Source organism: Dermacentor silvarum, chromosome 1, assembly GCF_013339745.2.
Source record: "Dermacentor silvarum isolate Dsil-2018 chromosome 1, BIME_Dsil_1.4, whole genome shotgun sequence".
Classification (NCBI taxonomy): domain Eukaryota; kingdom Metazoa; phylum Arthropoda; class Arachnida; order Ixodida; family Ixodidae; genus Dermacentor; species Dermacentor silvarum.
The window spans coordinates 310,575,183-310,587,936 of record NC_051154.1 but is presented as its reverse complement, the minus strand read 5'-3'; the positions used below and the strand labels follow the sequence as shown (position 1 = coordinate 310,587,936).

At 45.1% G+C, this 12,754-nt stretch overlaps 1 protein-coding gene and 1 long non-coding RNA gene across 2 annotated transcripts; both read right to left on the bottom strand.

The window, feature by feature from the left end:
• Positions 1–2,762: 2,762 nt before the first annotated feature.
• Positions 2,763–5,057, bottom strand: LOC119453161 (uncharacterized). The gene is made up of 4 exons (XM_049661547.1): positions 4,989–5,057; positions 4,082–4,142; positions 3,854–4,016; positions 2,763–2,928 (listed from the first exon to the last, which is right to left on the bottom strand). Exons 1-4 carry the CDS (start codon positions 5,055–5,057, stop codon positions 2,802–2,804), a joined length of 420 nt encoding a protein of 139 aa, XP_049517504.1. The 3' UTR covers positions 2,763–2,801.
• Positions 5,058–5,572: 515 nt separating this feature from the next.
• Positions 5,573–8,402, bottom strand: LOC125939655 (uncharacterized). The gene is made up of 4 exons (XR_007464930.1): positions 8,177–8,402; positions 6,321–6,459; positions 5,922–5,964; positions 5,573–5,821 (listed from the first exon to the last, which is right to left on the bottom strand). It is a non-coding gene; the product is annotated as an uncharacterized LOC125939655 (long non-coding RNA).
• Between the last annotated feature and the right edge of the window lie 4,352 nt (positions 8,403–12,754).

Below are 12,754 nucleotides of genomic sequence, written 5' to 3'. Positions count from 1 at the left end.
TCAATGCTGATCTTGCTGATACGACGTGCTTTAGTGACCGCGCTTAGCGTCGGGCGCGCTCCACATTGTTCACTTCACGATACCGGGCCACTGTGACCGGCTTTTTCGCGCCGTAATGTTTACCTGACCCGCCGCATCACATCCACAGCAGGCGCGGAGCACCGTAAGAATGTTGCCGGCTGGACGAAAATTCTTGCGCTGGATTCACAAACGCCAATGAAAGGTTTCTTAGGTGAGAGTAAGTACGAGGAGGCAACTATAGAAAGAACATCGCACGAAGAGACTGAAAGACGTGAGTGACGTCATTTCGCCCTGAACTGATGTTAGTCTGGGGTTTAGAATAAGCATCTCCGGCCAATCATAGGAATACGATGGCTGTCGTCTGCTGGCGCATTTTTTTTTTTGCCGTGCGTGTGTGTTTGGACGCATGCGACAATTATTCCCTTCGTTCGCGAGAGGCATTTTATTTCACATCATCACAATGGTGGTACGTCATTTCATACGCCATTTCTGTCTTTTTTATTTCATTGTATCGACGTCCCGCGTCATATCATAGACAGGATTGCCATCCGCCGTACGCATACGTTGGTTCACACCGTAGGCGACATAATGAGCAACACCCTGGGCACATACACTACGTCGCTTCAACTTTGTGCTGAATTTAAAGTATGAGCTATATATTAGAAAGATGAGGCTAACAGCACAGAAGACGACATTTAATTGTGCAGCAGCAACAAGTTTTGATAACTATATATATATATATATGCAACGTTTAGGCGCTCTTTCATTGTTTCATCTCGCATGGAGAATTATAGCCTTAAAGCGTTTGAAAAAATAAGCATCCGCAGCCCTATGAGCAAGAGGAAGCTCAAACTAGAAAAAAAATACGATAGAATTGTGCTCCAAACACATGAATGACAAACTTGAAGGTTTTCATGGACGGACACTGCACTTATGCGTGCTAACACCCAATAGAGTATCATCCCGAGTATGAAAATGCAGGATATACTGCGCGCATACAGAAACACGGCCTATCAGACATTAGGCAGAAGTTCGCCGCGCAGCATTAATGTTACTGCCTTCCACAGCAGCGCACGTTCTATATAATTATGCACTGAACCAGCTCAATGAACTTTGAGATGACAAATTAGAGTGCGCCACAAAGGTATAAGCACGCGCCAACCTCTGCTATCAGGTGTGACCTCTGGCCAATCAGCCGCAACATTGCGTTCTACCTCTTACCTGCGTCAGTTCGAGCGGCGCAAATAGGCATAATGATGTTCGTAAGACTGCTATACTCGCAGAAATTTCTTCTTAAGTCGTCATCTGCAACGGCTGTTTAGGTTTTGTGAATCGACTTACGCTTACTATTGGCGGAAGTACTGAAGTTCGTACCTGTGCTACCCTTACATAGATGCATTTTTTTCACTACAGCGCTCGTATTTGCAACGGCGGGCATCGCAAGCTTGCTGATCTTACGAACAGTTTTAGCTTTGTGAATACGCTTCTTTCATAAGATTTTTCTTACGCCAAAATTTGTTTTGAAGTTCGCTTAGTGAATTCCGCCCCAGGTTCACAATGACAGCTTTTGCAATGGTTAGCCAAGTGACAATTCAGTTCTGTTTTAAAACAGAAATAAACTAACGCGCGAAATAACTGAGGCTTTCCTTGTCAGAAAGCGCGCAGTTATATTCGTTGATGAGCCCTCTGTAGCATTGACTAAGTGGGTTCATTCACTGTTACATTTTTCGCTACACTTCACAGTGAGGACCTCCGATCGCTTTAAGGCTTAAGTTATACCGTTTCATGTGTTATTGTATTATCCGATAGCAGTTAAGTGCACTTAAATCTGAACGTTGTCACAATCGCCAACGGGAGCGTCAGGAACACTGTGTTACGGCTAAAATAGGTTCTTCATGTTTAAGAAGCTCAGCGCAACTGCATGTTATACGTAAAGATAACGGACTCGCACACAACAGCAGCAACAACAAAATTTATGCGCATCCCACGCACTATTGGAATCAATGCTATGCGAAGTATTTGCAGCTTTGCTCGCTGTTCAGTGCATGTAGTGGTCCAGCAAAGTGTTACCACATGAGCCAACGTACACTGTAAAAAAAAATTTGTGAAAAAAACTGAAAATGCATGGCAAATTTAGTGACATAACAGTTCTGTTCCTGTCTGTTTTCCGTTTTCCATTTAGCAGTAATTTTGCATATATTGTCTGTTATTGCTTTTCTGTACTTCTACAGAGATTTCCTGTTGCCGATATCTTCTTTAAAAAACAGGCTTTTTGTATTTGCACACAATTTTTCTGTTAATGCTTTTTCTGTAATTCTACACAATTCTTTTGTTAATGCTTTTTCTGTGATTCTACACAATGCTTCCGTTAATGCTTTTTCTGTAATTCTACACAATTCTTTTGTTAATGCTTTTTCTGTGATTCTACACAATGCTTCCGTTAATGCCTTTTCTGTAATTCTACACAAATTTTCTCTTCCTTGCTTTTATATATATATATATATATATATATAGAGAGAGAGAGAGAGAGAGATAGTGCTAAAGAATTTATCTTGCAGATTTAAGAAAAATGGGTTCTGTTCTTTCCTTAACTGAGTAGATATCTTGACTTACACTTGGATACTTTTGCTGTGTATGTGCCATCATCTGCAAAGGCAGCAGCGTGCAGCCCCAATTTCCCATGCATAGTGCTAGCACTATAACCAGAGTTTTATATTCACTAACAGAGTTGAAGGCAACAGTTTGAACTTCCAAATTTTACTGTTTATTAAAGGTCAAACTCAAGCTTCGAACTTGTATTGATCCAGGGCATTTGCCAAGGCAGCGACTTTTGGCGACAAACAATACTGCTTCTTCGACGTTCGTCGTGCCTTTGTGCTTCTTTCCGGGTTGATGCCCGCGATTGCCCTTAAAGAAACAAAATAAGAGGCAGGATTAATGTACTAAGAATGCAACCGGGCTAATAATGTGTACTCCCAAAGCTTAGATGCTGTTTGAAGCATTCACTGAACAAATGCAAGGCAGCAGCTCCTCCCAATATGGACAGGTCATTTGCTCTCGTGATGTCACACAACCCTACGGCCAATCAGTGCACGGCCATATCTGCAGCCAGCTTCCACCTGTCAGAGTTACACCCGTCATTTTTTGCTGCCTAGCAAGCTCGCACTCCTCCACCACCCTCTATAAAACACCAGCTCTATGAGCTGCAAAATATTCAGAAACTACCAAGCTGTGCTCTTAACGGAAGAAAATCTAGGTGCGTACTGTTTCTTGCAGTAAATGCAAAGTAAATTTGTGTTTGAACATTTTCATGAATGTTCCCTTGAGTGGAACGAGCACTGAGCACAGAACCTAGTGGCGAATACAGGTGCAAGGAAGCAGTAAAGTTGTGGATAAAGACTAATTGTTTTTTGTCTCAGAAAAGAGTAGGTGTATCGTGTTTTGTATATTCTAGAATTTTTTTGTTTTATTTCGATATTGAAGCAATTCAACTTTGGTTTTAGAAAGTTTTAGTATCGAGACTTCTTAACTTAAGTATAAAATTTCAGTTTTCGTCCCTGAAAATATGTTATATATTAACATAGCTCCATTTTGATATATGTTATAGCAAGACAGTTCAATAGTATTAAATATATTTCCAGCACCTCCCAGAATTGCCTGTTTTTCTGCGGTCCCTAAAGGGTTAAAATCGCTAGCAACCCCAATTTTTAAAGTTTTTCCCCACCCTCTCTAAAGGCCTAAAAGCAGTAACTTTAAAACAGCCTACCAGCAATATGTGCAACCGTAAGAAATGCAATAGGTCAATGAGAACATACATCGGGAAAGATCTCACCTCTGCACAAACTCCAGTGTCAAAGCCACTTCAGGTGGATACTCTATGTTAAGAACGAAGTATAAGAGGAACATGACTTTGAAAGCTGCAGCCCGCTGAGTAGTCAATATCACAACACCATCCACACAGACAGTAAACATTTCTGCCTCAAAGAGACCTGGTCCTAGAAAAAAGAGAATAAAGGAACATCAGTACACCAAGAGATGGTCAATGATTCCAAAATCTAACCTTTCATACATATTATGGGCGTCACTGGCATGTCTCCCAAGTCATCATCATGGGCGGTCTCCTGCAAAATGAGCAAAGCAAGACAGAGGGAAGGCGTTCAAGAACTGGTATCTTGGTGCATGAAATAGAAATGAGATTGTGGCAACTCCTGTTCGAATGTACACGATCATACTCTATGCAAAGCAATTGCATTTTTACGCTTTCAAAATCTTGTTCAACCATGGACGAGATATGCAGTATATTTGGACATAGTAGCAGATGACATGGCTGCACCTGTGAAGCACCCAAATAACTAAGATACATGTCATGGATGAGACCGATGTTTAGGTGAATCTATCAAGGTTCTGGGTTCAAATATGCACCGGGACGAATTCATATTCAAATGCGTAGTTTGTGTGGAAGCTGCACAGCTTTCCTGTGTAGCTGTGTGGTTGTGCTTGCGTGGATGCTAAAGAGTAATTACTTTTATTACAGGCCATCCATCATATAAAGATGACAAGATAAACCACATGCAAAAGCCAAAACACTTGTGAAGACTGCTTTTGTTATCAGCTTCACAATTACATTAAGACATAAAATCAGGCAGAGAACAATGTCTTTAAACCATACAGAAACGTTTAATCGTTGCAGTCATATTTGTTTCTAAGGTAGACTAAAGAGATATTTTTATAAGAAATTTATCACTACCAAAATTTGGGGGACACCTAAGCTGTGCCCTAAAGGGTATCGTGCAACTGCTTTAACGGCTCCCGTCTGCAGACCCTCATTTGCATACATCACGTGCACTTTTCTACTCACTTCATAATCCCTTAATTTGTGCCGATATATCATCTCGCACAAACTTATTAGCCTACAAGCTACCAGATTTCGCGAGACTACCAGATATGAAGTGCCACTTTAACCAAACCATACGAATGTGCCTCTGGAGCAGTGTCTCAATAGGGGATCCAAGGGGCCCTGAGAGTACGATTTCCATTTCGACCTCCCATCTCAATGAAGTCAGATGAGCTGGCTGGTCCTGCCAACTCCGCCGTTTTATACATTATCGCAACACCACACAATCCACCGGCCAATCAGTGCCCTGCCAGAGGCATGCTCGTGATTTTTCCCTGACAACGCCAACGCTGAATATTCTGTAGGACGAGGCCTTAAACCATTTTGCGTGAATTGTTTTGAACACTTTATACGTCAGTGCCATACTACTGTATTTTTCTTGACACATACTCCCAGAGTCTCTCTCAAAGCACTCTACCTTGAATAAACAAAATGTGCAAAGCTCAAAAAGACTGAAAAAAAAATATGACAGCAGATTTTAAATATCACCGCCCTAACTATATTGTAACATTTTGCCAGTAAAATAATGCAGGTATGGAGAGTGGAATTTTTTATACATACATGCAATGTACACCTGAATTCTACATGCACAAGCACTTCTCTGCCAGATGGCAGCAGAAGAGAAAATTTTAAGCTTGCCTCAACAGTCTTGTAGATGAGCTCTTCATCCTCGTCAAACAGGGCAAGGAGGAGAACAGGTGCACCTTCATGTTCTGGTGTCACACTCTTGAGACAGTTCTTGGCTTGTTCAATTTCTTTGAGACATTTCTTCACCTTTGGCCTCTTCATCTGACTATAAGCAGATGCATGCTTCAAGAACTGAGGCAAAGCTTTGGCAACTGCTTGCAATATGCTGCACTTGTATGCCATTCTGCATATTACGGGGCACTTGAGTGGACTTGACCTCTGCAACAACAATGAATTTAAAATTCCACAGAAATTAGCATCGAATTTTGCGTCATAGGAAATGTTCCAAATCATAATTCATACAGAGCGCTGTACTTACATTTTCTTACACATCTTTGGCTGCAGCTATCACATGGTGGCAGCTTGACAAAAAAAACAAAGCTACATAAACAACTCGATAGGTTTACTGGAATGCTTTTATATCTACAATCTGCAACTTATTTACAAACATGTGCAGAAAGTGGTACAATTCTCATTAAAATTTACTATTTACAATGGTCAAAAAGGGAATTACACACTTGCACTGTGTGCTACTAAAAGTGAGTGGGAAAGATATTTCGGAGCTAGCACTTCAGCTTCATTAACTTCGTTGTCAAATGTGGCCGTTGAGAGCAAAAGTGCTTCGAATCCCGACTCCTTTTATGTATTATCTGAAGGTGCAAACAAGCTTAGCAGGCATCTTAGAAAAGCTAGGGATGAAATGTTTAAAACAGCTCACCTGGATTGTGAAGTCATCACCTTGAGTTTCTGTTAGCCGGGAGCCACACACGGTTATGCTCGACTGGTTCCGAACCAAAAACGAATTTCTGTTGTGGCCACTAAGTCAGCATGAGTGGTAACCCTGGATAAAGTTCCAACTGCAGGAAAGAAGCGAGGATCAACATAGAACCGACGCATCTAAAAATTATTTAACTAATTAAAATTAGTTTTGCCCAGTTTTATTGCATATGATGGCAGCGACACACAGTCCTTAAAACGAAGGACCTACTGGAGAAAGAGTAACTTTACTACTGCAGAAAAATAAATTTAAAAAAAGAAAGCTGGTTCGATATGCCCAGTTGCCTTGTACTACCCTTGGTTCTGGAACAACTGAATGCTCTCAATTACTTGACTGGGATGTTTCGTGCACACTGAAATGGTCAGATGACCCGACAATTACTGTTACACACAATACTAAAAGCTAACCCACCACACAACGTCTTTTAAAGACTGAATGCTGAGGGCATGCGCTCATAGCTAACTTAAAATATGGTTCCACATGCGGAATGCACCGATTGCGCGATCTCAAAGGGAAAACGCGCCGCAGGGCTCACTTAAGGAATATATACTGTACTCTCAGACGGAACTAACCTCCGCGCAATTCTAAAACACACAATAAATATGACCTACTCATGGTGGAAACTTTCCTGACACCGCATTTAAAGAACGGTAACTGTTGCAGGCCGCCTCAATAAGCGTTCACTATCCATGTTTGCTACCTAAAACTTTCATGGCGTTTAACGTCCCAAAGAGAGATCAGCAATGAGGTGCACCGTAGAGACGGCTCCGGAAATTGCTACCACCTAGGGTTCTTAAAGTGCACTTGACGTGCTTGCCGAGACGAAGACAGAACACATTGGCGGAGCTATGTGACAAATTGAAAACGGCCATCGATAGTCTGGATATAATCTCGTGGGGACTTCCGGGCGACGAACGAAATTTTCTGTGGCTGCCGATCCGAGCGAATACGAAAACACATGCAACGTGTTTCGCCCGACAGCACCACTCGTCGCTGGCCGCCGCCACCTTCGCTTGAGCATTCGCATGCACGGATCTAAGCTTTCATTATGAAACTACCTACGTTCTCGTTCCGTCCTTCGCATTCCACCAGCTACCCTTCAAAGCCCTTCATTCAGCGAGTACAGGCGACGTTACAGTTACACTAAAGGCGCAGATATACTCCGACAAGGCGCGCGCGCGCGCGCGGCTTAGCAACGTCACGCTGGCCAAAGGGCGAAACTACACTGCGGCGGAACTCGACCGGCAGCGCGTTCAGCGGCTTTCGGCGCGCTTCAACGGCTCCCGGTACGGGATGGGCCGGTCTCTATTTCGCGCCGAGCGCGTTGGCCCCGCCAGAGCGGTTCCCGCTCTCGCATAGGGAGGGAGACGTTCTGGGCATGCGCTCCTCCGCTGCCGCCGCTACCTCAGCCGTCACGCCGCCCGAATGCCCGACTATGCGCCTGGCGCGACATCGCCAACTGACGTGACCAACAACCGGCGCGCGTGCGGCGCGAACGTCGGAGTATACCGAAGTCTTAACTCCAAACACAGCACAATTTCAAACACGACGTTTGCGATTCAATCCCCGAATGTTACACATGACCGCTGCAAAAAGGAAGGCCTAGCTCATGACCGCATAAGGTGCCAGCAGGAAGGCTTTGTTCAATGTAGCCCTACAACTAGTTGGGGTATTTACAGGAGTTGCGGTGGCCAAGCCCATTCCGCTATACAAGACAAGGAACTACCGCTTGCGAGCTAACAGAGCTTCGTCGTGGCCGTAAGCAAATCGAAGTGAGAAATAGGTACTACCCTTACCTTGTTTCAGCGTGGACGAGCGCGGTGCGGTCTCGTTCGTTGAGCGCTCCAAATTTCTCCCAGAAGCAGCAATAGCAAGTCACAAGACACCAAATACACGATGCTGCTATAAGCAGCCAATCATACACGTACTCAACGACTTCCGTTAACGAGCAGCTCGCGATAAAGCCAACATCGACTTGCAGAGCAACCGCAAGGGAACAAAGACGCTAACGCAACTGATGACGCAAATTCACGCAATGTATAAGTGTGCTAAGCGGCCAAAGTTAAGCTTCCGCAAACGAATGTTGTGTCACTCCGCTGCCTCCGCAATGTAGTTCGGTTTCGTTTTCGCCTAGTTTCGGTTTCTTTTTTATTGTATTGAATTTGCGTAACGAACCGGTCGCAGTTGGTGTGCACGACGGCTGTCTGAAGAAAGTTATAATCAGTACGCTGCGCTGTTATATCGCTACTGCCATCGAGGTAAAGTATAAAGCGCATGCACGCGATCTTGCGCGCGACAGCGACGCGATGGAGATGGCTGTCGCGTTCGCTCGTCGCCTACAAGTCGTACCGCTTGCGAGCTACGAGATGAGCGATGACTTTGAGCGACGTCTCCCCGGTGTTGCCGGTATGAGGGCAGCAAATAGGCGCCGAAGCTGGCGTGACGCGTGCTTTATTCATTTAAGTTGATGTGTTTTACTGTAAAGAGCAGCATAAATATTTCTAAAGCTCTTGCACTAGGTGCTTACAGGGTGTCCCAGCTATCATGCAGCATGATTTAAAAAAGAGGAACGGCGTTGCGCGAAGCAAACCTAGTGCGCATTGTTTCCAGTACAGTGGAGTAGCCGCCAGTATTTTTTCGTTACTGAGATTTAATTAGCTAAGTGTAATTAATTATCTAACTCGAGAAGTACTGTCCTAATTATCAAAGTGTCAATGAGAAAGTTGTAGAGCAACATGAAAAACTCCCTATACAACTTTCTGTTGCTCAATACGGGCTACATAAAAGTGTTTTTCCGAGCGTGAAAGAAGCCCGCGAATACACGCAAAGTGACTCGAGCGGCCAGTCGCGCGGCAATTGTGCGTGTATTCGCTGGCTTCTTTCACACTCAGTAAAACACTTTTATGTAGCCCGTATTGAGCAACAGAAAGTTGTATAGGGAGTTTTTCATGTTGCTCTACAACTTTCTCATTGAAACTTTGATAATTAGGACAGTACATCTCTAATTAGATAATTAATTACAATTACCTAATAAAATCTCAGGAACGAAAAAATTACTGGCGGCTACTCCACTGCACTGGAAACAATACGCACTAGGTTTGCTTCGCGTAACGCCGTGCCTCTTTTTAAACCCTGCTGCGTGATAGCTGCGACACCCTGTATATATATATATATATATATATATATATATATATATATTCTAAGTATTTTCTGTGCGTTTCCTAGGACTGCTCTCCTCACAGGCCTCAGTTGAGGCCTGGAAGGTATTTTTCCATAAATAAAGAGAATATATATATATATATATATATATATATATATATATATATATATATATATATATGCGAGTCGTCCGTGAGCCAGCCGTCCGCATACGCGGACAGCTTGCTCACGTATGTTTTATGGAGTGCGGTTTTTGAAGCTTGGGAGATGGCGCGTATGTGCACACTCTTTATGCGTCAACTCTCAGTGGCTTAGTAGCTGTAGCATTCCGTTTTTGAACCCAAGGACGCGGGATCGAATCCTGACTGCATAGGCCACATGCATTCTAATGGAGGCATGCAGAGTAAACAGCCCCAGGTGACCGAAATTCATTTGAAATTCTCCGCTCCGGACCGTATACCATAACGTATCGTTCCAAAGCCTCCCTATACCGACTCTTCTGAGGTCTGCGAAGAGGTTTCTTGTTGTAATATTAGTGTATCGAACCACATCTTCTGCAGAGGTGTTTGTGAAATAATTTATGAAGGTAAAGAGAGCCTAAAAACAAATGATGTTAATATAATATCCTCACCATCCGGCATTTCTGTTAAATTCAACAACGATCATGTTTCTTGTGTAAACATTTTCTGTTAAATTCAAGGAAAAGTGCATATATAGCGCTAACTGAAAAAACTTGTCTTCTAAAGAAAGAAATTTCTGTTATTTTTACTTCCAAGAACATTTCAGTACCCAAAACAGAAAATCTTCTTCTTTGTTGTGTTATTTCACAGATATTTTTTACAGTGTAGAGCAACTGCGTGTGTGACGCGAATGCGTCTGGGGCGATAGAACTAAGACGACGGCTACGGAATGAGAACTAACTTTTTTGTATTCAAGCAAAGGAAACTTACAACCTGTTTGCGTCACAAGTGGGTCCTGAAGGTGGCACAATGTCGGCACACAATTTACCTTTACGTAGCGTTAGCTGTAACGAGAAAAGGACAGTGCAATGAGTGAAAGAAAATCACCGCATATCCACGAAGTGAATGATGATGAGTGGGCGAAGCACCGGGGGATAATTCGGGTAACCGTGAATCCCCCGTACATGCTAGAGCATGGGAAGCGGCGGCAAAACGCCGGAAGCATTCTCTACCTGAGGTTGGTGGTGCCGATGCTCGGTTCAAGCACGAGCTTGGCAAGCCCTCAGCTCCGGGTTCGCTTGCCGGCGTTGCCATACTGCTGCAGCTTTGCGAGCCCTGAGGTCCGGGTTAGCATGCCGGCATTGCCGTGCTGCTGCAGCTTCGCGAGCCCTCAGCTCCTGGTCCGCTTGCCGGCGTTGCCGTTTTGCTGCCGCTTCCCACGCCCTAGACTCCGGGTCCGCTTGTTGTCTGCGTCACCGTGCTGCAGATGCTTTGCGAGCCCTCGACTCCGCTTGCAGTTTAGCCGCCACTCTCGCCTTTTCATCTATAGCGGGCGAGCCGTTATCAGAAGCGACCGTTATCATCAATGGCTGAAGAGAGAAAGACAGCGCGCGTCGGGAACGAACGCCCTTGTGTACCGCAGCGCCCCTAGCGGACTCCATGCAAACCAGAGCTACGGACGACGGGCGACGACGAGGGAGGGACAAGGCTCGGCCCTAAGGTGCTTCGCCCCTAAAAACGACGCCGCCGACGACGAAGTGTACACGGGTTCTTTCACGATTGGACCCCGCGTGTGAGTGATCTCACCAAATCAGCGATGACCCAGTGGTATTCCGAAGATGCGTCATGCCATGATTGGGCCACGTATGGCGAGCACGTGGCGATATTCTTTGTGGCGATACACGCGCCTAGTCAGCGGGAGACGGAAGACAGCAGGCCGACGTGTCGGACGACGGCAATGAAGGCTCCAAGGAACGTGGCCGTCCATGGAGCTGCCGCCCGACCGTTGCCCTTGGCCAAGGCGTTCGCCAGCACGAGTACTGCAGCTCGGAGCGTGTCTTGGTCTGCTGTGCTACTCCTTGCCGCAAGCATTGCGGATCGCGGGCAAGGCGTCTCCTCGGTCAGCTGTTCAGCGGAGCGCCATTCGTGGCCTGGCTAATGGCGCATATGCGCCGAGCACTGTGGCTCGAGCACAAGCTGTCCGCTGGGCAAGCTGACCATTCCTGCAACGCGCACTGCGGCTCGGATGCAGGACTGACTGCTGAGCGGTCGTCTCCGCTTCGCCAAGAGCCATTTCATCACCATCCAACATCGAGGCGTATCCGACGTCGTCCCGTCATCGATCCTCAATTCGGCAACCCTCGTCTCTTGTACACCGTACCGGGAGCTCTTTTGCCTGTTTGTTTATCGGACTCCTATCAACCTTAGTTCTTCTAGCATATTATGTCTGTCATGTCATGTGCCGTAACGCTCTGTGTGGTCGCAGTTTGGTTTTTGTTTTCATAAATGTAGTTTGAATTTTTTAGCACGAGTTCGACTGCTTTTCTTGCGTCCTTTTCTTCATCGCGCGGCACGACAACCAAGTGTGGCGAACGTCCTCCTAATTTTCTTTACAGACAGGGCAATGTGGGCCAATCCCTAGAGGCGGTGTAGGGGTCTAACACAGTCTCGAGGCGTGGGCTGCCGCTCGTGCGTTTTGCCTTTTTCCAGAGAATTCGGGCTGTTACACCGGCTGTAGATGCAGCTCACCGCAGCGTACTTTCCGCTCCTGACACACTTTCTTCCTTTTCCCATTCCTTGTGTTAGGCCAAAGAGTCGTCTCATCGAATATAAAAGATTTTTTTCAATCCCTCAATAAGCAAGTTATTGCTATGCGACTTGGCGCTCGCGATTAATACTTATTTCGCACGTGCGAATCGTCTCTAAGGGCTATAGTTGCCGCTGGCACGAGGGTGCGCTCTCGCATTTGAGTGTGGCCTAATAATAACACATATTTAACGTTTACACACAATATCAAAACGTTATTGTGTGCAAACGCCAAGGTTGTTCTGTATTGCTATGTTGTGTCTGGCAATAAAAACGAAAAAGCGAGTGCTAATGGTTCGCGCATTAGGCTTTTGTGCGGGGGTGTGGGCAGGGATCGATCTGATCAATGGACACATGAACTTTTTTTTTTGAGGAGGTACGAAAGTAGTCTCTCGAATCAGCAAAGCATGTTTCGCACTGAAAAAAAAAGCTGCCTGTGTCGAGGCTACT